The sequence below is a fragment of the Phyllostomus discolor genome, chromosome 8 (assembly GCF_004126475.2).
Source record: "Phyllostomus discolor isolate MPI-MPIP mPhyDis1 chromosome 8, mPhyDis1.pri.v3, whole genome shotgun sequence".
Classification (NCBI taxonomy): domain Eukaryota; kingdom Metazoa; phylum Chordata; class Mammalia; order Chiroptera; family Phyllostomidae; genus Phyllostomus; species Phyllostomus discolor.
Window position 1 is genome coordinate 95,628,500 of NC_040910.2, and position 25,000 is coordinate 95,653,499.

The 25,000-nt window shown below is 47.0% G+C and overlaps 1 protein-coding gene across 5 annotated transcripts; it reads left to right on the forward strand.

Moving 5' to 3' along the window:
* The first annotated feature begins 197 nt into the window (after positions 1–197).
* On the forward strand, positions 198–24,530 carry MTMR4 (myotubularin related protein 4). 5 transcript variants are annotated; one of them, XM_036033661.1, is made up of 19 exons: positions 198–866; positions 2,346–2,384; positions 5,656–5,745; positions 6,097–6,213; positions 6,744–6,826; positions 8,622–8,782; positions 8,892–8,988; positions 9,202–9,315; positions 10,122–10,318; positions 10,558–10,686; positions 11,212–11,323; positions 11,858–12,053; positions 12,287–12,472; positions 12,550–12,720; positions 12,848–13,002; positions 17,648–19,049; positions 20,722–20,832; positions 21,213–21,301; positions 22,254–24,305. In XM_036033661.1, exons 2-19 carry the CDS (start codon positions 2,382–2,384, stop codon positions 22,429–22,431), a joined length of 3,591 nt encoding a protein of 1,196 aa, XP_035889554.1. In that variant the 5' UTR covers positions 198–866; positions 2,346–2,381; the 3' UTR covers positions 22,432–24,305. The 5 variants fall into 5 exon arrangements, with proteins under 5 accessions (XP_035889554.1, XP_028376617.1, XP_035889553.1 ...); XM_028520816.2 differs by lacking the exon at positions 198–866 and adding an exon at positions 1,029–1,141; XM_036033660.1 differs by lacking the exon at positions 198–866 and adding an exon at positions 1,932–1,953.
* Positions 24,531–25,000: the final 470 nt, after the last annotated feature.

Sequence of the window (25,000 nt, forward strand, 5' to 3'; positions counted from 1 at the left end):
GGGCACATGCAAGAATCAACCAATGAATGCATAAATAAGATATACAAGTGGAACAACAAATCAATATTTAGCACTCAAAAAAAAAAAAAAAAGCGTTCAGAGCCCACTCCAAACTCAAAGCTATCAGTAGAGAATCTGAATCAATTGTTCTCCGTTTTGGTCAGGGTAACTGGTATTCCGGGGTCACCCGGCGCCCTCCAGCGGCCACCTTCTGCCCAACTGTCTGCTCTGGCTCCCAGGACAGGAAGGGCAGAGCGGAGAGCTTCGTCGTAGAGTCTTATCCCCACTTCCTTTACAGATTAGGAGGTGGCAGCTAGTTAGTGGCAATCTCAGATTCAGGTTTCCAATCTCTCAGATGAGACAGCTTTACTCAGGACTCACAGAACCATGCATGTCATGAAGGACTGCAGGGCCTGCTGGCCGATGAAAAGTGAGGGTCGGGGGAATCCGTCCAGACGCAGAGGAGGAAAAATCCTCCCGCCGCCAGTCAGAGAAGACCGAGACGGAGCCTCAGGCCCAGCCCTCCTTCCTCTCTCAGACTGCGGGACCTTTTCTCTTTTTCCGGCTTTAGGACAAGACGATAGCAGCGAAACCAAAAGGGGAAATGGATAAACTAAGGTGCCACCGGGGATCTTTTTGAGAAATACTCCCAGGGATGGGTCGTCACCGGAAGTGGCTGTGAGGCCTGAGTCCCTATAAGGCCCCGCCTCCATTGTGCTGCCAGCAGGCGACAGGCCTCTCCCACTTCCGGCCCCTGGAGCTTTAACCAGCAGCCCCCCTTTTACTGCTCTCCCATTGGCTGCCGCAGGGACGCGCTGTGATTTCCCATTGGTTGCGTCTCTTCTCCAGCTCCTCACCTCCTCCAGGTACAGTCTGGTCTCCTGGCACCCGATAGGCTAAAGCTTGGGAGGGCGTCTGCCCAATTTGACCAGTGAGCGGTGTGGAGGGTGGGGGCGGTGACTACGTAGTGGGGGCAAGGCGGGACATGGTGTGGCGATTGGCCAGGGCGGGCACAGACGAGGGATACGATTGGTTGCGGAGTGGGGCACCGTTGTGGGGTCGTAGCTGCGCGGCCTCAGCAGCTGCGGGAGACGGAAGTGGTGAGAGCGCGGTCTCGGAGGGTCGGGCGGACGCCGCCTGGGTGAGTCACCGTGCCCCCGTGCACTGCCAGTCTGGGAACCGCAATGACCGTGTTTTGCCCGGCCCCGCCCCGACCCCACAGCTTTCGTGAGTCCCGCCCTCTGTCACTCGGGCTCCGCCTCCGGGCATTTAGGCCCCGCCCCTAGAACCTGGGCACCTGGGCTCCCCCTCCAGCCTGGCCCGCCCCCCCCACCCCACCACCCAGGGCCAGATCCCTTAGGTTTAGGAACCCTGGGCCTCTCAGGCTTGGTCCGTGTTTTCCCCATTTCCCTGAGGCTGCGTGCCAGTGGGCGGTGAGGCAGCACCTTTGGCTTGCCGCTTGCTGGCTCCCCCATGAGGAAGCGTGGGCTGTGATCAGGGAGGTGGGCAGAAGCACAGATGGAGGCTTTTACCCATGCACCCTTGGAGGCTGGGGGTGGGGTGGGGTGGGGAGTACTACTGGAGTACCCAAGCTCAGATAGCAGGCATAAAAGTGTAAGTGAAACCTGGGCCTCGCTCCCTAAGTGGGCCAAGGATGCCCATTCTGAAATTTGTTGCTTGTGCCCATTTGATAGGTACTGACTGAGGCCGGGGCTGGTCCGATTCTATCCCTGTTTTGTGGCCTCCTTACACTAACCTGCACCCCAGTTAGTGTCAACTATATTCAACAGGACCTGTCCAGCCCTGCTGCCTTCTGATCACAGGCTGTGGTCCCCTCCCTCTTGTCCTCTGGTCTGGACTCTGCCCCTAGTAAACAGGTCAGGTGGGTGCTACTCCCAGACTCAGAGGCTGGAAGAGCATTCCTGTGGTTTCATGTCCCCACAAGGGCCAGAAGTGAGTCCTAGTTGAGCAGCCTCCGTCTCTTCAGTGTTTGCAGTTCTTTTGTTCCCCCACAAAGAACAGGGTCTGGAGTGTTTTCTACTTTTCCTTCTGGGCCTGGGAATCAGGACTCTTGAATTCTGATGAATAATCTTGGATAATACTCATTCTTGCTCCAGAACTTTGTGGCTGATTTCATACCCTGCAGAATCACTTGTTGCTTTCTCCCTATGTAGCTCCCATTGCCCCTGTCTTGCTTGCTGACTTGTGGAGAGGCTGGATTCTCGGTGAGGAAGGAGACTAAGAGTTGTAGAACAGTTCGGGAGTAGATGTATATGTGGCATGTGTTGATTCTATGGTGATGTTAATGGTGTTCTCGATTCTAATGTTTCTCTGTCTCCTTACAGTGAGAAACAGGCAGCCAGAACCCTCACCACGGTAGAATGGTGAGTACTCTCTTTCCTCAGACTTTTCTGGTTTTTTTTGTAAATCTTGTGTCTTTCTCCATGAAACTTCCCCACCCCTCCTGGACCTTGAGCTCCATGCTACTCTGTTCAGCTCCTAAACAGGGTTCATTTGCTCTCAGCCAATATATGGGTCTGGGAAAGGAACTCTCTAGTCTTTTGCCATCTGTTATTCCATGCCTTCCTCACACTACCACTGGCTCTCTTAGCCTTTTATAATGGTTCTTCTTTTGCATCCCTGGTAGAAGCTCTCTGTTGTGGTCTGGAAGCCATGCCTTCTTTATCACAAGATCCTTGTGTTTCCTAGTGGGGCCCTTGAATATTGTAGGAGCCGTTATCAGAAGTGACTTCACCAAAACTGTGGGGCTTCTCCAGCTCCAAGATGCTTCTGTCTGTTAAGCTACTGCAGGCAACAGATGACTGGATATATAGCAGGACAGCACCCTCTAGGTGCCCAGAATATCTCTGGGGGTGGTGGGAGTGGTTATAATGATTCCCTGTATTTTCCATGAACTGTAACTGCATACTTTCATTCTAAGCCTGAAGTCTCACCAGTAAAACAGGATAAGGCTTACTTCTTGGGGAGTTGAAAAGTTTTAGTGAGATAAAATTTGAAACATGTCTGTCTGGCTCATAGTAGATGCCTAATAAAATGTTATGTTTTTCTCCCATTCTTCTCTTCCTCCAAAACCCAAACTGAAATCCAAACCTAAACTCAAGTCTAAACTAAAGAAAGCTTTGGTTTCTGAAAGTTACCAGGCACAAGAAGTGTGGAGTACAAACCAGCTCCTTCTGTGACTCTTGGTGATATCTTGGGCTGTTGTCACTGCTCCTTATTCCTTGGCCCTCTACCCAACTCCCACCATGCACCTACTCTTGGGTTTTAGGTTTTGTTTTTGCATAGCTTCTGTAGTGTATAGTTCCAGTTCTTCTCCCTATCAACCTAAGAAATTCTTTCTCTTCCAAGAAAGACTTTCTTACCCAGAAGTTAGAGGATGTGAAACCAGGAGAGATGGAGCCGAAGGGGTAGGGTTGGGCAGGGGTCTTGGAATAAAACACTTAGAGAATCTCTTTTTCCTGAGTGTGGAATGCCCAATCTGGCAGTAGCCCAGTGTCCATTCTAAGGAGCAACCAGGGAGTGGGATTTAGTGAGGTCGGGGGACTGGAGGACACTGACGGCCAGGGGTACGATGGGTGGTGGTTTTGGAGGGAAACGACGAAGCCTTCAAACTGGAGAGGGCATGAGGTATAGGTAGGTGAGCTTCATCTTGGGAATTAAGAACAGGCACCGAAGGAACTCAAAGTTGGGGGGAGGAGTAGAGCGCAGGGCCGGGTTTGTGAAAGGAGGGATGTGAGGTTGCTCACCTGGGAAGATGGGAAATGAGAAGATGTAGGCGTCTCGCCTTCCCCTTTCATGCGGTCTAGGGACTGTCCTGCAACGGAGTCTCCCGAAATCCCCTAGACGTCCCCTGAGGACTCCCTCCCACGCGGCTGTGAGGCTGCGGGGAGGGAGGAGCCTGCGACTGTGGGCGGGTCCTCGAGACCCGCCCCCGCCTTCCCCGCGCGTTTTCAGGCGCTCCCCTCTCTTGGCTCCCCTCCCTTTCGCGCTTGTGCCGAAGGGCGGAGCTGGGCTCGCTCCATTGTGGAGAGGAGGGGAGAGGCAAGCCAGAGTCGCGCCGAGGCCCCTCCGCCAGCGCGCTTGCCTCCTGGCCCCCGAGGCTGCACCTGGCAGGCCCCGCAGCCGGGATGCGGCGAGAGCCCGGGGCTTGCGGGCAGCGCAGTGGCTCCCGGGACATGTGCGCTAGCCCAGACCTCCCGCGACCATGAGCTTGACCGCCCGCGTCTCCTGCTCCATGCTCAGCTGCTTTGTAAGTGCCGGCCCCGCCTGCGTGGGCCCTGGGGCCCCAGCGCTTGCTGCACCCTCAGCCCCGCCCAGGGCCAGCCTTCGAGATTCCGAATTTCAGCCCATCCCCCTTCCCAAGGCCTCTGGAAGGAGAGGGGGGTTATTCCTTTTCTTTCTTGGATATGCTTTGATCTTCGAGTGCTGGGGGTTGTCGAAGGCCAGGGATGGAAATTCTGTGACCCATGCTGGTCCCGCAGCCACTGCCCTTGACTGCAGATCTCCAGGCTCCGCCCTGCAGGGGTACATTCCTTTACCTCCGCCTCTCCATCTTGGTCCCACCCGCTGCATTCTTGCTAGGGGATGTGGGATGTGGCTAGAAGGCCCTCTGGGATGTTAGGGGGGCTGGTTGGGGAGCACAGGATGTCTGAGCTGTCTCCCTGGCTCCAGTCCCCTCCCCCTTCCACCACTCCATCCCTCACCTAACACGACAGCCTTTTCTCCTTGACTGTCCCCCAGATTGCCTCTGTTCTCCATCTTCCCTGGCTCGGCAGGCCTCCGTACCTCTGCATCATTCCCAGCCCTCCCCTCCTCCCCTCTGGTTTAATGCTTCTTCCTAGCTTCCCCATCTGTCCTCTCAGATGTTCCCACCCTCCCCTCCTCACCCTCTGTGGGTTTCTGCCAGGCCTCTACCCTGGTTGTCCTTGGGTCTTCCTGTTCCTCCTAGGCGCGTGGATTCCCTCTCCCCTCCTCCCTGGTGGTTGGGAGAGGAGTGACTTCTGCTTGCTGTGGGTATCCTCAGGAATTCCCCTCAGATCAGCAGGTAGGGCAGGTGGCTTGGCAGGTGTTGGGGGCTGGTTAGCAGTGTGAGAAGATCAGCTCAGCTCCAAAACACATCCTTTCAAAAGCATCCATGAAGGCCCTCTAGAGGCACAGGACTGAATCCCCCAGCCCAACTCTTCTTTGTCTCCTTCTCCACCAGATTGAAGCCTCAGTGGCCTGAGGTGCCTGCTTTCCCTCCTCTCTCTCTAACCAGCTGCCACACAGGGCCCTTTTTCCTCAGGGCAGCACTTCCTGTTCCCGCTTCTGTCTTTCCTTTACATTAGTCTTTCTTTTTCTTAGGTTTCTCTCCTCCTCCACTTGGGAAATTTTGGTTCTACAGGAGAGTCCCCCTTTGAGGAGCAGATTGCTAGTTTCTCTTTGAATGTTCCCCTTCCCTGAGGCTTACTAGGCTTGAGTACCCCCTCCATCCTATCCCTCCCAGCAAGCCAGGTCTCCTTTCCCTCCTCTGGTGACCAGAACCTTTATAAGTGACTGTGGGGTATATGTGGGTTTATTGAAGAGAAGGAAACAGAATGAGGCCTAATGGGTCAATTGGAGCCTGGTGACTTAGGACTGAGGCCTTCCCCACAGGGTGAGGAGGGGCCCCCCAGCCTGGAGTACATCCAAGCCAAGGATCTGTTCCCCCCCAAGGAACTAGTGAAAGAGGAGGAGAATCTGCAGGTAAGGAGGAGTTGGGGGCCCAGGGTGGGTGGAGTTCCCGGCTCGGTTAAAAAAAAATCCTCCATCCCCCAAATGTCTACAAGGGGATCTAGCACTGGAGCTCTGGCTTCCTGCTCCCCAGTCTTTGAAGGGAAAAGAGTCTGTCTGCACGTGTATTATGGAGCCTTTGGCCCCAGGGGAAGAGAAGCAGCTTTCTTGTACGGCTGGTGCCTGGTGCTGTTACCGTGGAGAGGACTCTTCTGTCCTGTCTTGGCCCAGCTTTTCTAGAGGGAACCCCACAGGTCAGGGACTGGGGAGGGGATTGGAAGGATGACTCAGTTCTGGACTGAGGGTTCTTCTGTGCCTCCGCAGGTGCCCTTCACAGTGCTACAGGGTGAAGGAGTGGAGTTCCTGGGTCGGGCAGCCGATGCCCTCATTGCTATCTCCAACTACCGGCTGCACATCAAGTTCAAGGATTCTGTCATCAACGTGAGTTCCTGTCATGTTCTCCCACAACCAAGCCAGAATCCCTGTGAGGTGCAAGGTGGTATTGCTCCAATGCTCTACTGGATCATGTCTCCAAAAAGTTGGGGTTTCCTTCTTTTTTTTTTTTTCAGTTTGTTTTCCTGCCTCATTCTCCTAGTTGTAGGTCTTCTGTCTCTCACTTACTCTTCCTTCCCCTCTTCTCTCTTTCCCTTATTCTGTTGCTGGCTTTTCTAAGGGACATAGTGGCATTGTTGGAAGAGCACTACTTGTCAACTTTGTGGCCTTGGTCAAGTCACCCATCTGAGGCTCAATATCCTTCTAAATAATATGGGTGAAAACAGTTGCCTTTCAGGGTTCTTGTGATTATTAATTGGGGTCCCATACATAGAGGACGCACAATTATCAGGCAATAAACAGGCACTCAGTAGATGTCGGTTTCCTTTCTTCTGTTGATACGTCATCATCTGGGCTGGGGTGGGGATGGAGAGTGAGGTGGAGAGTGGGTCCTGAGCCGGTTTGCCTTTCCTCTGAAGGTCCCTCTCCGGATGATTGACAGTGTGGAGAGCCGTGATATGTTCCAGTTGCACATCGCCTGCAAGGACTCCAAAGTGGTGAGGTGAGAATAATGGTGCCTCACTCTGGTTCTCTCACCCTCGTTTTGCCCAGACCTCTCTGCTGCAGGGTTTCTCTATGGAGCAAGAAAGGAAAAACAGTGCTTACTTTCATAATTGCTGGGGGGGGGGGGGGTGAAAATCTCGTCTGGGTTGGAAGGTCAATTTTCTGACCCACAGCATCTTGACCTGAAGAAATGGGGATAATATTTAGCTCATGCATCCTCATAGGGAATAAATGAGAGAATATGTATGAAAGCTCATAGAATGATATCTTTATTGTTGGTTCATTTATTTATTCACTAAACATACGCTTACTGAATGTCCTGTCCTACGTCAGACGTTCTAAGCACTGGGGATACAACAGGGAACAAGGACACAAAACTTTCTGACCTCGTGTAGCTTATATTCCAAAGGGGAGATATCAGGAGTAAATAATAAGTAAAACATGTTACATGATGCTAAGTGCAAAGGTAGAAAATATAGCAGGGAAAGGGGACATCGAATGCTGTGGGGTTGAAGGTTGTAGCTTTAGACAAAGTGATTTGAGGAGGCTGCACTGAAAAGGTGACATTTGAGTTAAGACCTGAAGAAAGTGTTCGGGGGAAGTGTGTGCTAACAGACAGAGGTCACTGAGCGCAGAGTCTCTGCATGGGTCTGTACTTGGCGTATTGAAAGAATGGTAAGGAGGTTAGTGCGGCCGGAGTGGAGTGCACGTGGGTGAGGGTGGTAGGGTATAAGACCTGAGAGGTCAGGGTCTTACATATAAAAGTAAAAGTAAAAAGCAAAAATGAAAGCCAGGCTGCCATATGACTGGCTTTTACTTTGAGGGAAATGAGAGGCCACCGGAGGATTTTGTGCAAAGGAATGATGTGATCTGATTAATGTTTAATGGAATCCTTCTGGCTGCTATACTGAGAATAGATAGAAGGGGGGACAGGGCAAAAGCAAGGGCAGAGGTTAGAAGACTGGTTAAGACACTGTTGCAGGTTAGAGAGCATGCTGGCTTGTGTAGGGTGGTAGCTCTACTATTCTCAAAATACTGAGAAGCAGTCTGACTTGTGAAAGTGAAGATGACAGGATTTGCTTGCAGATTGGATGTGAGGGAAAGAGGAGTCTGGGATGACCCCAAGGGTATCTCGTTTAGAGCCTGCCATGTGCTTAGCCTGTAGGAATTCAGAAGGAGAATCTGCATTGCCCTTCCCTTCAAGGTGGCTAAAGTCCATTTCGGAACGAAGAGATAACATGTGGCAATACGCTATGGAAAAACTTAATGTTTAATACTCCAAGCACGTTGAAAATAAGAAAGGAAGGGTCTGTGGAACTGAGTAGGCTGGGAAGATTTCCAGGAAGAGGTGGGACTGGAACTATCTTCAAAGTATCAGTAGAATGTGGCTAGACCAAGAGAAGACATTACCAGGCAGAAGTGAAAACACAAAGACAGGAGAAACATGAGCAGGACCCCCAGGCTGAGGCAGATCTGTGTTAAGGAGTCGTGAGAGAGAACACAAGGAGCGGCGATTCTCGGCCATGCGAAGACCTTTGTATTTGACATGAGCAATGATGGAGCCCCATTAGAGGAGACAGTTATGTCTCAAGGACAGGAGTTCTTGGGAAGAGAATTGTCACAAAGACAACTTCTCTTGGGTGTTGGTCAGTGTCCCTGATCCTCCCCGGGGTCTCTGGTACCTGCTGCTTTGCAGCCTCTTCTCCCCACAGCTTCTCTGTGACCATATTTGACCCTTTTGTTCCCAATGCACATCTGCCTCTTGCCTCACTCTGTGGCTTTTTGCCTGGCAGATGCCACTTCTCCACTTTCAAGCAGTGCCAAGAGTGGCTGTCACGGCTAAGCCGGGCCACGGCGAGACCTGCCAAGCCTGAGGATCTCTTTGCCTTTGCCTACCATGCCTGGTGCCTGGGGCTGACTGAGGAGGACCAGCACACCCACTTGTGTCAGCCAGGTGAGGACAGGCTGTTTTCATTGTGAGGTTTCTTACTTGGTTCTTATCCTACCCCCACCCCTGGACATGGTGCCCATGGATGCTGACAGGCATGGGGGCTGTGTTGCAGGAGAACACATACGATGTCGGCAGGAGGCTGAGCTCGCAAGGATGGGCTTTGACCTGCAGAACGTCTGGAGAGTCTCTCATATCAACAACAACTACAAGTGAGAAGGCAGGGGTGGGGAGACCAAAACACCATTCCAGACCCAGACCCCTCCATGTGTGAATAAAGCGCGGTGGGCATAGCTCCCCAGGCTCTCTGGGGAGGAGGGCTCCCAGTCCCTCTTCCCAGTCCCTCTTCCCACAGAGCCATCCTGGGGATCTTGTTATCACCTGTCTTAGATCAAGCTGGGTGACCACATCTGGTCTCTTCTCAGATTGTGTCCCAGTTACCCCCAGAAGCTGCTGGTTCCTGTGTGGATCACAGATAAAGAGCTGGAGAATGTGGCTTCCTTCCGTTCTTGGAAGCGGATCCCCGTGGTTGTGTATAGGTGAGGCCATGGGGGATGGAAATAGGGAGGACGTTTTTTTATGCAACAAGCAAGGAGTCAGAAGTGGAGGTGTGCAGCTGTGTGGTTGACTGAGAATTGATACCCTGTGGAGGAAGGGGCTATGAAATAATTTTAAAATAAAAACTGCCTCAATTTCTTCTCTCCTAAGGATGAGGCTTTTAGGGAGTTTGTTGACTTTTTGTTGTTGTTGTTGTTGTTGTTGTTGTTTTGAAGATGTGTGTGTATATAAAGTATTACCTTAGAACAGGGGTTGGCAAAATGGCCTGTGAACCAAAATCCTGTTTTACATACAGCCTGTGAGCTATGATTGGTTTTTACATTCATAAAGGATTGTTTAAGAAAAATAAAACAGATAGAAGGATGTGTGACAGACTGATTGCGACCTGCAAAGCTGAAAATTTATTGTCTGGCTCTTCGCCAATAAAGCCGACCCCTGACTGGAACACGGCAGCTAAACTCGAGTGAGACAGGTGCTGAGGTCTGGAGTTGTTCATGCTCTGGGCTCAGCTTGGTTCTCCTGCTGGGTGTCTGTACCTGGAGCAGATGCTGTGCAGATTTGATGAGTCAAGGTCACCTTGGGGATGTAGAGTCCATTTGAGAAATGTGTATGGCAGCACTTTGTAAACTAGAAAGCCCCCTAGGGGTTTTCGGTTGCTGTTTTCATGGCCTGGATGAACAGGTAGCCTCTGTTGGCTTTGGAGATCTTGGCCCCCTGGAGTCTCAGTGTGGTGGCCCCTGGAGGCTGTGAATGCCAAGGGCATAATGTTTTTTTTCTGCTCTGTCAGACACCTACGCAACGGGGCTGCCATTGCACGCTGCAGCCAGCCCGAGATCAGCTGGTGGGGCTGGCGCAATGCTGATGATGAGTACCTGGTCACATCCATCGCTAAAGCCTGTGCCCTCGACCCGGGGACCAGGGCCAGTGGGGGCTCCCTCGGCACTGGGAATAGTGATGCCAGCGAGGCATGTGATACTGACTTCGGTAAGGTGTGGGTGGTGCTGGTCCTCTGGGGAGCAGGCCCCCACCTTGGCCTTATTGGCTTCCAGGGAGTCGTCAGTGAGAGGATGGGAAGAAGATATAACACAGGGGTCCCTGCCTTTCGGGAGGCTGTGGGGTGTGAGGGATCTCCAGTTGTATATTCTTCTGAAAGGGAGTGTCCTGACGTAGGGTGAGACTGGGTGGCTGGCTGACCTAGGGTCTTCTCCCTGCTCTGTGTTTAGATGCCTCCTTGACTGCATGCTCTGGAGTGGAGAGCACAGCGACTCCCCAGAAGCTGCTGATCCTGGATGCTCGATCCTACACAGCAGCAGTGGCTAACCGGGCCAAGGGTGGAGGCTGCGAATGCGAAGGTATTGCTGTTCTCCCAGTGTCTGCAGCCAGCCTGTGCCCCAGGTAGCCTTGGTGAGGAGAGAACAGGGTGCAGCAGTGTAGTAGAAAGAGCCAAACAAACCTGCTTTGGAATCAGGATTCTGCCACTTTCTAGTGGTAACTATGCTTAAGTAACAATCTATTTAGGTTTCATTTTCTTCTCTGTCCAATGGGAATGATACATACCTTGCAAAGTTGTTGGATGATTAGAGGGTATGTGTATAAAATTACTGGCACAGAACAACAACTATTTACTGAGAATTCACATTGTCTTTACTAATAGTGCTATGGCTCTCATTTGTAAATAATGTTATTACTACCACTATTAGTATATGGCACCTGAGTATCCAGAGATAAAAGGGTGGCTGAGATTTCCAGAATATAGTGAGTTCCCATCCTGGAATGTTCACCCTGCCAAGGAAGCGGCTCACTGGGACTGCCTTTGTCCTGCCTGTCTGTTTCCAGGACTTGCTCTTAGACTCCACTTGTCCTTTTCATGTCTGCAGAGTACTACCCCAACTGTGAGGTTGTGTTCATGGGAATGGCCAACATCCATGCCATCCGGAACAGCTTCCAGTATCTCCGTGCCGTGTGTAGCCAGATGCCAGACCCCAGCAAGTAGGTGTTCCTTGTTCCAGCTCTGTCCTTCTTCCCGTCTCATCCCTTACCTGGTACCTCCTGTTCTTGAAGATTAGATGGGGAGATGGGAACTGTGCACGTGCAGGAGACCTGAGGGCCTGGGTGCAATGAGTCAGTTCCAAGAACACTTCTTTTTTGGTGGTGGTTGTTTTTTCCCCCTAATTAAGAACACTTCTACTTCTCAGCCAGCACTGTGGCACAGCTACAGGACATTGGGTTCCTTTTGTTTGGATCAGTTGTATTCAAAGAACATGGAGAACTGAGGAAAGGAAGTGGCTAAATGTGCATGTGATGCTGCCCAGTTTTTCTATTGATCCTAAGAGTCTGTTGTTGGCCTCAGGTCCTGTCTTCCCGATCTTCCTGCTAGATATCTCTTGGCAGAAAGGCCATGGGCTGGGCTCTTGCTTCAGCCCTCAGTAGGGGCTTTGTTAGGTGTAGCTGGCTGTGGGTGGTGGAGAGACTGTTGTAGCTTCAGTGCTTTTAGTGACAGACGTGATTTCTGCTCTTGTGTAGCTGGTTGTCGGCATTGGAGAGCACCAAATGGCTGCAGCACTTGTCGGTGATGCTAAAGGCAGCTGTGCTGGTAGCTAATACAGTAGACCGGGAAGGCCGGCCTGTGCTGGTACACTGCTCAGACGGCTGGGACCGGACGCCACAGATCGTAGCCCTGGCCAAAATACTGCTGGACCCGTATTACAGAACATTGGAGGTATTGAGAGGGGTTGGGTGGGAAAGGACAGAGGGAAAGGGCTGGTGGGGAAGGTGTCCAGCCCTCTGGATCTGTGTTGAGGATTTTTAATAGAGGCCATTGGTGCTTTGAATCCTCTTCTAGGTTCATTCCTATTCTCTGAAGCTGCTGGCTTCTTGCTTCGGGCATCCCCTACGGAGAAGACACTAGCCTTTCCAGAGAGGCCCTGTGCTTGAACTCTGTCTTCCTTGCAGGGCTTCCAAGTATTAGTAGAGTCTGACTGGCTGGATTTTGGACACAAGTTTGGAGATCGTTGTGGTCACCAGGAGAATGCAGAAGACCAAAACGAACAGTGTCCTGTGTTCCTCCAGTGGCTTGATTCTGTTCATCAGTTGCTCAAGCAGTTCCCTTGCCTGTTTGAGTTTAATGAAGCATTCCTGGTAAGTTCTAAAGCCTGTGACCAGAGTGAGGGGATGGCAGCCAAGGCCCCCAGGTGCAAGCTCTCTTGGCCCTATAGGTCAAACTGGTGCAGCACACGTACTCCTGCCTCTATGGCACGTTCCTGGCCAACAACCCCTGCGAACGAGAGAAGCGTAACATCTACAAGCGGACCTGCTCCGTGTGGGCCCTCCTGCGAGCTGGCAATAAAAACTTTCATAACTTTCTCTACACACCTGGCTCAGACATGGTAAGCCTGAACTCTCATCCTGTAGGTGCTGCTTAGGGACCTATAGGGAGAACAAGCCGAGTCAAGTGAGGAGGACATAGGGCCCTGGAACATCTAACAAAACACTAGTGTGGGCCTACTTCCCTAGGTCCTGCATCCCGTGTGTCACGTCCGGGCCCTGCACCTCTGGACAGCTGTTTACTTGCCAGCATCGTCTCCATGCACACTCGGGGAGGAGAACATGGATCTTTACCTTTCCCCGGTGGCTCAGAGCCAAGAGTTCTCTGGTCGCTCTCTGGACAGGTAAGATTGCCCTTCTTGCACTCTCCTCTCTCTACTAGAAGGCAATCACTGCTTTGTGTCTTGCCTAAATGTTGCTGTCTCTTTTTTAAATTGCATTTTATGTTAAGTATAATTTTGTACTAGTGTGTACAGTATATATGTATGTATTTGTTTTAAGGCCTACCTATACAGTGGGCATCTACTTTATGGATTGATTGATTTTAGGGAGAAAGAGGAAGGGAGTGAGAGGAGGGGGAGGGAGAGAGAGAAACATCAATTTTTGTTGTTGCACATATTCATGCATTCATTGGTTGAATCTGAGTGTGCCCTGACAAGGGATTGAACCCAAAACCTTAGTATATTGGGACGACACTCTGACCAACTGAGCTAACCAGCCAGGGCTTGTATTAGTCTTTTTTAAAAATGAAATATTTAGAAGCAACTTTTTGAGTTGGTTGAAGGAGAGACTTGGCCCAGGACTTGTAGCTAGGCTGGAGTGCACTGTGTGCATTTTCAAGGCTCTCTCTTAGGATAAAACTGGTTACCTTCTTTCCCAGAACTGCTATCACCCTGTGTGACGTATCCAAGCAGGGGAGAGGAGAACAGGACAGAAAGGACTGTTTCAGAAGGTTTATGGGAATGGTCTTACATTCACTGATAGAACACATGAGGAGCTTGTTATCTTAGTAGTAACCTTTGAAGTGTCCAGCATTAGCTTCCAGAAACATCTGACTCAGGGAAATGGGCTCCCGGAAGGTGGGAGGCCTTTACATTACTTTCTCAGAAAAAAGGCATATTTTAAAGGGAGACATAAAAAGTAAAGTTATTTTCCTGATGAATATTTAAAGTAGAATGGAGGTTGGTTAAATTACAAGAGTAACACATGTCCCTTATTTAAAAGAAAAAGTCACATGATATAAAAGTAGAAAATAAAAGTCCTCTCTCCCTGATCCTTGTGCCCACAGATGTCCGCTGCTAAAACTCTGGTGCATGTCTTCCCAGACTTTTCTCTCTACACAGATATGTCTACATCTCCCACTGTCATATAGAAACATTTTTTTAAAATACAAAAACAGAATCATGTTTTGCATTCTGGTCTGCACATTGTTTTTCCCACATCACAGTATAAAACTGCTTTAGTGGTTGCATAATCATCCAAAATTAGAGTATAATTTACATAACCAATTTTCTATTAGGCATTTAGGTGATTTTCATTTTTTGTCATTACAGGGAATGTCTTAGTTAATATCCTTATATGTGTAACTTTTTTAAAAAATTGTGATAAATACACATAATATTTACCATTTAAACCATTTATAAGTGTATAGTGCAGTAGTATTATCTCATATTTGTACCTTTGCATTTGTGCTAGTATTTTTGCAGATAAATTCCTGGAAATGAAAATGCTGAATTCAAAGGATATGTACATTTCAAATTTTGATCTTTGTGTACTGGCAGAAAGTTTTTAAAATTAAAATAATAACTTACATAGCCCTGACTGGTGTGGCTCAGTGGACTGAATGCCAGCTTGTGAAACCAAGGGTTGCCGGTTCGATTCCCAGTCAGGGCACATGCCTGGTTTGCAGGCCAGGTCCCCAGTTGGGGGTGCACAAGAGGCAACCATTCATGAATGTTTCTTTCCTTCTCTTTCTCCCTCCCTTCTCCCATCTCTAAAAATAAATAAATAAATACATCTTTAAAAATATATAACTTACAAAACTGGTTGACTATTATAAAGGAAAACAAAAAACCCTAACCCTCTAAATTATGGTTTTAGGGTTTTTGGAACTGAGTCCATTCTCAGGGGCTCATGGATAGGCTTAAGGAATTGTGTGTTTTTCCCCCAAACAATGTAGAATTTCGGTATAGCTTTATAAGTTAACTTTTTCAGAGAGAGGGGCCATAACTTTTGAGTCTCAGTAAGTTCTATGACCTATTTAACAATCATTGCCTTACATCAATATATAATTTTTATATCAATAAATGTTACTTTAATACCTACAAGTTGCCTGGTACTATACTAGGTTTTATGGACGATATCAAAGAAATAGAAGATACTGATCCTATTCAAGATACTTTACAAAGCTGTAAAATAAGACATAGGACAACTAGAGAACAACTCTAAGTCAGCATCTAAGCAAATAAGAATGTGTGTAGTTCAAAGTTAGTAGAGAAATGAGAAATAAGAAAGGGGTCATTTGGTGACTATTTACTCACAGAACTTCTTAAGGAAGACTAGGTATGGCCCTGACTCAGTTGGTTAGAGCATCATCCTGACACGCCAAGGTTGCAGGTTCAGTCCCCAGTCAGGGCACATACAAGAAGCAACCAATGAATGTATAAATAAGTGGAACAACAATTTGATGTTTCTCTCTCTCAAAATCAGTTAAAAAAAAAAAGACTAGGCAGGAATCATGGCTCTTTTGTATCTGTATCTGGCTCAGGGCCTGGCACATAATAGGTGCTTTAGTAAATACGTAAACGAACAAACAAATGAATAGAATAAAGGAAGTTGTGAGTTTGGTAACAAGGTTGGTGGAGAGGGGTCCAAAGAAATTGGATACATGAGGAATAGTTTAAAAAAAAAAGAAGAAGAAGCTTTTCTGTGGACCTGGCAGGAGTTCAGAAGGGGCTATTTTTGAGGAATAGAAATAAATAAACGTAGGACTTTGAACATTACACTGAAGAGTTTATTTTGATTCGGTTGTCAATAGTAAATCATTGTAGGAAGTCATTGTGGCCTGGTGACAGTGGGACTTTGGGGGAACTAATCACTGTGAGCCTGGCAGTTGGAGAAAGAGACCAGCTAGCACTGTTGTAACTCAGATATAAGGGGGACGAGTCCTTAGGAAAGATAAGAATTAAATTCACAGACATTGTAGAGAAGTCATTAGCAGGCTATGGAGTTGATTGGATGTTGGAGGGTAGAAGTGAAAAGTAAAGAGGACCAAAGGCAGGTTCCAGGTCTCTGAGCTTAGAAACCAGGAGAACATCAGTAGCCCCTACAGACATTGAAAAATTGAGGAGTCAGTTTGGGGAGAAACAGGAGATATAGGTAAGTAGGGAGTGAAATATGAGTTCACAGCAGAGGAGGTGTGCTATGGGCAGTTCAAGGTGAAGAGTTGGATCTGGAGGAATAAGTAGTGTAAAGGTCTTAAAGGAAATGGTTTCTCTAATAGTTGACCTTGCGTACCTTGGGTTCTACATTTTCCTAGATCAACAGTGCCCGGGCTTCTTTCCTCTTCTTCCACTGAAGTCCAACCCATTCTTCTGAAATCCTGCCCTCTGTGTGTAGCCTCCCCTGACCACCCTAGCTGGATGCGTTCTTTCATTGCTCCAAACTCCTCAGGCATTAATGTCTCTGCCAGCATTATTTTATTGATTAAACCTTTGGTGCCCATAGGAATCAGCTGTGGAAGATGGCAGACTCTTGATGTTGTTCAGCCTGGTTAAGGAGTATGTAGGAGTTATTCATATTCTCTTGTTGACTTCTTTACTTCTTTTACATGTTTGGAAGTTTCTGTTAAGAAATAAACAAACAACAACAGCAACAAGAAACTTAAAAGTCACCAAGCTGGGATTCTAGACCTGGCTATGGGACTCCAGAGACTGGAGTCCTAACCATTGCTATTGCCTTCCTGGAATTTCAAGCCACAAAAAATCAAATTGACTCAAAAGTAAAATCAAACACAAACATACCTTTAAGACATAATAAGTTTGAAAAACCAAACACTTAGAACAATCAGCTATATTGTAATTCTACCTACGGGAGATTTTTCTGTAAGGGCTGCACCGAGGTATCTGAAGATAGGAGCCCAGTGATGTCTCTGCTGTTTCCTGGCACTTTTTTTCTGAAGATTTTGTTGCTTTAAAGACTTTTGAACTGTGTTAAAAATCAGGGAAGTCATTTTTGAAAATGCTACATATCTGGCGTGCATAAATGCCTCTAGAACTCTTGAGTGCCACATACTGGGAAGTTTCCATGGGAAACTCTGAGACTTGTGACTCAGAGGAGAACATTGTTGCTCAGTGGTTGTGAAAAGGTGTGTTGGTTACTACTGTGATAGATAATTTAAATAAGAAAAGTTGTAAAAATTAGCCGTAAGTGTAGCCTTAATAAATTTGTGGTTGGTTTTCTATATTTTGAATCATAGTGTCTCTACATGGTATAATTTATTATCATTTTATAGAGGAGGAAACCAAGTTTCTGAGAGGTTAAATACCTTACTTGTAGTCATATAGCTAATTAGCATCACAGCTAATATTGTCTAGCTCCACAACCCATCTTCTTTCTATCTTACCATGTGTAGCGGGTGGCTAGACATTAAGTTTGGGCTCCGGTGTAATCCTGACTGGAATGGTAGCTTTAGAAGGCACCAGCCTAGAAGGCAGTTAAAACTATAGGAGTGGTTGAGATTGCCCAGGGAGATTGTGTAGGGTGAAGATTGATGACAGCTTGGGACAGATCCTGTATTCTTGAGGACAGGGTTCAACATCCTACGCTTTTTTGCAGAGTAGACTTTTTGCAGTGAACATTGGTTATTTGCAATCTTAAATGTCATAAGTTTTTGTGACCTCTGGCTTTGATATTGCTTTGCTGACCTGATTCTATATATTGGAGGTGGCTCCCCTTTCATGACCTGGTGACGTTGTGTTGTCGTTCCAGATTACCTAAAACTAGATCCATGGATGATCTTCTTTCTGCCTGTGACACAAGCAGCCCTCTGACACGCACATCTAGTGACCCTAACCTGAATAACCACTGTCAGGAGGCCAGGGTAGGCCTGGAGCCCTGGCATAGCAATCCTGAGGGATCAGAGACAGCCTTCGTGGAATCTGGAGTTGGAGGTCCTCAGCAGACTGTAGGAGAAATGAGTCTTCCTCCCCCTCTGCCCAGCAGCCAGAAAGACTACTTGAGCAACAAACCTCTTACGAGTCACAAAAGCTGTTCTCCAAGTTACAAACTGCTCAGTGCTGCGGTGCCCCAGGAAATGAAGAGCAACACCTCTGATCCTGAGATCAAAGTCCTGGAAGAGACTAAGGCTCCAGCTCCAGCCCCTCCTGCCCAGGATGAGCTGTGTAGGACTTTAGATGGCACAGAGGAGCCGCCTGAACATTGTCCTGAAAAGGAAGCCATCAGTGCACTCTCTAAAGTCATTTCCAACAAGTGTGATAGAATTTGTGATTTTCCTGAGTCTTCCCAGGACTCCCTTACAGGTGCCCCCCAGCAGGCCCAGCTAGATTCTATGCTAGGTGTATCCTTCAGACCTGCTCCAGATCACAATCTGGCTACCCTTTGCAACCCACCGAGTGCTACCTGCCAAACTGCTCTAGACCCAAGCACTGACTTTCTCAATGAAGATTCCCCAGGGTCTGTGGTAAGCATCTCCCACCAGGAACAGCCCACTTCTGTGCCAGATCTGATTCATGGGGAGGAAGATACTGGCAAAAGAGGAAATAATAGGAATGGGCAGTTATTGGAAAACCCTCGCTTTGGAAAGGTACCATTGGATTTGGCCCGAAAGACAATTTCTCAGAGCCAGATCAGTGAGTTCTCTTTTTTAGGGTCCAACTGGGACAGCTTCCAAGGGATGATGACTTCATTCCCGAGTGGGGAGACCACCCCTCGTCGGCTGCTTTCCTATGGCTGTTGTAGCAAGAGGTTGAGCAGTAAGCAGATGCGGGCAATGGGGCCCTGCTTCGGGAGCCAGTGGGCTCAGAGAGAAGGGGTAAAGTCACCTCTCTGTTCTAGTCATTCCAATGGACACTGTACTGGTCCAGGGGGAAAAAACAACCGGATATGGTTGTCTAGTCATCCAAAGCAGGTCTCCAGCACAAAGCCTGTTCCACTGAGTTGCCCTTCTCCAGTGCCTCCTCTCTACCTGGACGATGATGGACTCCCCTTTCCCACGGATGTGATTCAGCATAGACTGCGGCAAATTGAAGCAGGGTACAAACAAGAGGTAGAGCAGCTACGTCGACAGGTGAGGGAACTGCAGATGAGGCTGGATATTCGTCACTGCTGTGCCCCTCCAGCAGAGCCTCCCATGGACTATGAGGATGATTTTGTAAGTATTCACCCACTGCCACCCATCCATTCATTTATTCTCTCCATTAGCCTTCCATTCCACATTCATTCATTGCGTACTTGCTGTGTGCCACTGTGTCGGGTGGGTGGGTTGTAGGATGAAAGACAAGGCATAGAACCTGCTCTCATGGAGCTCACAGTCTATTGGGAGAGACAAGCGAACGATTCAACTGATTATTTCTTAAGTGTTATGATATAGGGAAACATCAGGTATTGGGGTCTGGGGTAGAGTGAAAGGTCAGGGAAGGCATTCCTGAGAAGATAATGCCTGGTCTGAGAGCTAATGAATGTGTCACATTTAGTTTGGTGGACAGTGAAAGGAAATAACCATTTGCAGAAACATGGAGGCAATGGGTATTCCAGTGGTACAGCTTGAACAAATGGGTAGTATGTGTGTGTGCATGTACACTTGTGCTAGAATGGTGAGGGAGGAGGTGATACTAGAGAAGTAGATAGGGACTGGAAAGGTCAGCTTGAGTTCCCTTATTGTTGGATTCTACCCCAAGGTGATAAGATTTTTTTTTTTAAAGATAATTCTACTGAGAAAGGTTAGCCTTTTTTTTTTTTAAGATTTTATTTATTTATTTGAAGGGAGGGAAGGGAGGGGGGGAGAGAGAGGGAGAGAGAGACAGAGAGAGACAGAGAGAGAGACAGAGAAACATCAATGTGCAGTTGCTGGGGGTTATGGCCTGCAACCTAGGAATGTACCCTGGCTGGGAATCGAATCTGGGACACTTTGGTTCCCAGCCCGCACTCAATCCACTGAGCTACGCCAGCCAGGGCTGTGATAACATTTTTGACCAGTGAGTAATATCATCAGATTTGTATTTTAAGAATACTACTCAAGCAGTAGTGTGTCAAGTGGATGAGGCCGTTGAAACCCATGTTGGGAGGCTGGTTAGGGTGCTTTGGAATAACCTAGGTGAGATGATGAGCACCATTTAGGCTTTGCTGTGTTGGGAGGCTTCTGGTACTAGCACAGCAGTCCTCAGGGAGTTTCTCAGGGTCAGCTTCTTGCCCATAATATCTTGTCATCTACACAGGCACTTCACTTCCTCCTGTTAAGACATTACCACATCCTTGCTGTCCACTTGCTGGGATGGGACAGGCAGGGCCAACAACTTCTTACTACTCAGGGTGATGATTTAGAACAGCAGTCAGCAACCTTTTTTTGGTAAAGGTCCGGATAGTAAATGCATTAGGCTTTGTGGGACATAGTGTCTCCTTTGCAACTACTTGGCAGAAGCAGCCATAGACAATATGTAAGTAAACGAGTGTGGCTGTCTTCCAGTAAAACTTGATTTATAAAAACAAGCAGTGGGCTAGATTTGGCCTGTGGGCTACAGTTTGCAAACCCCAGGTTTAGATGTAACAAAAGAAGTATTCTTTACATAATGTGATATAGCATATTGGTTAAGAGCATAGGTCTGAAGCCAGAACACTAGGTTCAAATCTCAGCTTTACTCTCAGTCATCTCTGAACTTTCTCTGTGGTGTAGTTTCCTTATTTGTAAAATGGGGATGATAATAGCATACATCATAAGATGTTGCTGTGAGGAGTTCATGCATGTAATGCACTTAGTGTATGACGCCCAGGAAATAATAAATGTTAGAGATGATAAGATGAAGTTGATGTCTTCACCTTTTCTTCAGACGTGTCTGAAGGAGTCAGATGGCAGTGATACAGAAGACTTTGGCTCTGATCACAGTGACGACTGTCTTTCAGAAGCAAGCTGGGAACCCGTTGATAAAAAAGAGACTGAGGTATGTCCAGGCAAATATGGGTACTTATGTAAGCTACTGAGTAGACAGTGTCTTTTTGGTTTTTATTTTATTTCTTAATTGATTTTGAGGGAGGAAGGTTGAGGGGGTGGGGAAAGAAACATTAATGTGTTGTTTATGTATTCATTAACTGATTCTTGTATGTGCCCTGACGACTGAACCCACATTCTTGGGTAATAGCACAACATTGTAACCGACTGAGCTACCGGGCCTGGGCCAGAGTGTTTCCTTTTTAGGTGAATAGTGGCCAATGTAAAGACAGGCTTCGTCGTCTTTTCCTGGGACACTCTCCTTGTTGCAGGGTTGCTCTTCTGCTCTGTTGACAAGGACCTGGATTTTTTTTTTCTTATCCCTTCTGTTAGGTGACTCGCTGGGTTCCAGACCACATGGCATCACATTGCTATAACTGTGACTGTGAATTCTGGTTAGCCAAACGAAGACACCATTGCAGGTAAGATGCTTTATATGATTTGGTATGGCTCAGAAAACAGCGAGGTACATTTATATGAATGAAATTGAATTAATCTGAAAATGGACACATGAAGTCCAGAAGGTATCCAAGTATGTAACATGAAAAATAGAGACATTTATTGAAGAAGGTACAAGAAACATTGTACATAGGACAATGATACCTCAGTCCCCTTCAAAGTAGGCACGTTGGGACCTCACACAATTCTCCCAATTGCAATCAGCTGCCCCATTGCATTTTGCTGAATCTTACTGATGATCTGAAATCTCTTCCCTTTCAAAGGTGATTTTAGTTTTGGGGAAAGTCAGAAGTCACAGGGTACAAAATCTGGGCTGTGGGCAGGCTGAGTCACCTGGGTAACTTGATGTTTTGCCAAAAAGCTATACAAGATGTGATGCACAAGTGGGTGCATTGTCTTGATGAACCTGCCAATCACCAGCTGCCCATAGCTGCAGCCTTCTGAATCATCTGAATAGTTTCTGCAGAGGGATGTTGAAGCTTAACACAAAAGTTGATGCAGATTTATTGCTTTACTTGCTCAGTCAGTTTGAATGCGACAGCTGCACAGTACACATGTTCCCGCAACAGCGTCTACTTCCCCCATTGACTAGTACAGTGAAGTTGTCATTGTTCACCCATGTGCATTCCAGTCCACTCTCCTTGGCTGCTAGGTTACACTGCTGTCACACAATGGCTAGACTTTTTCCAGACAGAACTCATATTTACAGGAACTATTTTTGTTTGCTCCCAACTTTTCTCTTCATTGGTTCATGGAAGGCCTTTTAGAGTATTATTTATTTTCAGTATATTTGAATTTATTTTATTTAAAAAATTTCTTCAACTACAGTGTATATTCATTATTATTTTGTATTAGTTTCAGGTGTACAGCATAGTGGCATTTCTGGTGAACTCTTCTCTCTTTGTCCTTTGGCAGAAATTGTGGGAATGTATTTTGTGCTGGCTGCTGCCACCTGAAGTTGCCCATTCCTGATCAACAACTCTATGACCCAGTTCTCGTCTGTAACTCTTGTTATGAACACATCCAAGTATCTCGTGCCAGGGAACTTATGAGCCAACATCTGAAGAAACCCATTGCTACAGCTTCCAGTTGAATGCCAGAGGAGACGGCCTGTCCAATTATAGCAGGTTTGAAGGGAGGATCTGCTTCAGGTGTAGTTTTGAAGGTTTTTTGGTGTGGCTCATGAAATCACAGAGCTCAAAGATACCATTTTGAGAAATCCTCGGTATCATGAGACTGGAGCAGAGGAGTTCCAATTTCACAGAAGGTCCTCTATGGGTGAGACATTCACCTCGGGGAAATGGTCCTCATCCAGACCCAGAGTCTGGAAGCTCAATGTTGAGTTGGTGACTTCAGCTTCTTTCTCTTGGCAGGGGGATCACAAGATAATGATTTCATAGATACTGCCTGGTAATGTGTGCCCCAAACAGCAATAGAAAGGCCTATGTATAACCAAACTCCAAGTGATAACCAGATCCATCTCTCCTCCACCTTGAAAAAAGCAGATTATAGTATATAAGATAGGAACTCCTATCCTGTTGAAATGAACTATACCCTGTACCTCTGTGCTCTGTGTCTGTGCATGAAGGCTCAGTCTTTAGAGGCACTTCCTCTAGTTGCATTAGTTCTGTCTTTCTGTGGAGTTCGGTTTAAAGACTGGTTCAGCAAGTGGGGTTTTGCTGTATTTTTCACTTGGCTCATCAGCCAGTATTAGTGAATATTCAGTTTAGGGGGACAGTTCTAGGGAGTGAGACATTTCTGGGAGCAGAGGAACTCTGCTGATATTCAGTCCTGGCAAAAATCAGTTATTTTGAGCTATGAAGGCAGTAATCTGTGTTATTCAGTGATGGCTCTTGAGGTCTGCACTATGAAGAATGAGAAAAGGGAAAAGCAGAAATTATCCTTGTGAAATATTTGCTGATCGTGCCCTACCCTTTGCGCCTGACTTTTCCTAGTTGTCCTGGTGCTAACACAGGAGCTACACCTTGATCCTCTCCTGGCATGAAAATAAAACCATGGTTTTTTTTGTTGTCGTTCCATTGCCCATTTCCCTCATGTTGTCTTTCCCCTGGCTGCTGCCTCCTCTGGGTCACACTGCTTCTTATCCTGAACACTTGACATCTTGAGGGTAGACTTTAGTGTTTGGTTTTTACCTCCTAGAATATGCTGTTTGGTATGTGAGGGTTTCAGTACAAATGCTGCTGTTTATTTCTGTGCACTTAACAATGGAACCCAAGCAGAAGAGAATAAGCCTTGATACCAAAATTGGGAGAGAAAATGTGTCCATCTGGACCAAACATTGTTTCTGTCTATTTGTTTGTTTGTTTGTTTGTTTTCATCCTAATACATACCCGTGGCACTTAACCAAAAGATACAGTGATATAGCCTTGTACTGTGGGTGGGACAGATACAGTCTTCTCGACCTATAATGAAACCACTAGGATTTACTTTATACATTTTTCTTAATTTGTTGGTGTATAAAAGGTAAATCACACTTAGGTTTAACCTGTTTTAAAACTCCCGTGGTAGCTGTCTAACTGCTACTTTCATGTTGCTTCCTAGAAAAAAATTTTTTTTATTCGAAATGACTAGGATCTGCATTTAGAACAAGAACCGTATTTGTCCTGACCTTTACTTCAATCCTACAGAGAAGCATCTGTCCTTTTATGTTTGCCATGGATGTAACCTAAAAAGTTTTGGCGTATTTAGGTCAGCCTAAGCAGAACTCTTTTTGGTTTAAATGGAGTTGAATAATGGAGATTTTGTGTCTGGGAAATTCCTGAGATCATTGAAAAAGTAACAAGCTATCCCTTGTCTCTGACACATAAAATTCTTCTAAGCATTTTCTCAATCATTAAAATTTACTGCCAGTTGTGAGTGGCTTTTTAATTAACTTGATTTTCATTGCACTTCACTCAGCCCATTTTCAGGGGGAGTAAGATTGGTAACATTTGAGGGGACTGTATCTGTCTATTTTGTATGGCTGTTTTGAGGGACTATCCCATCAGTGAACATACTGCATGGCCTTGGAGAGAGACTCTGGGCTCAGATGTATTCATCAAATACTCCTTTCAGAGCTCTTGTGGGTGTGACATGATGTGGCCAAAAATCCAAACTGTGCAGTTGCGTTGTGACAAAAATGCAATGTGCTGTAAAAACTCGATACAGTTTAAATAAAATCTCTATATTAGTGCTGCTTTGTTGGGTCTTTTTATTCATTTTAATTTTTAAGAAAACCTAATGCATACTAATTTTTTTCTCTGACCATGAGAAAGGACAAAAACATTACACCCCTTCCTCTTAATCATTTTTGTTTCTTTATGGACTTTTTTTCTTTTATCAGCATAGCTCCTGTTACATTCTTATTTATTGATTAGATAGGGAGTTGTCCTTTTTTTTTTTTTAATTTACTTTTAGAGGGGAAGGGAGGGAGAAAGAGAGGGAGAGAAACATCAGTGTTCAAGAGATACATGGATTACATGGATCTGTTGCCTCTCACATTCCCCCAGCTGGGGATCTGGCCCACAACCCAGGCATGTGCCCTGACTTGGAATTGAACCAGTGACCTTTCAGTTGGCAGGCCGGTGCTCAATCCACTGAGCCACACCAGACAGGGTGAGAGTTGTCCTTATTGATACAATAGAATTCTATCCCATCTTGTG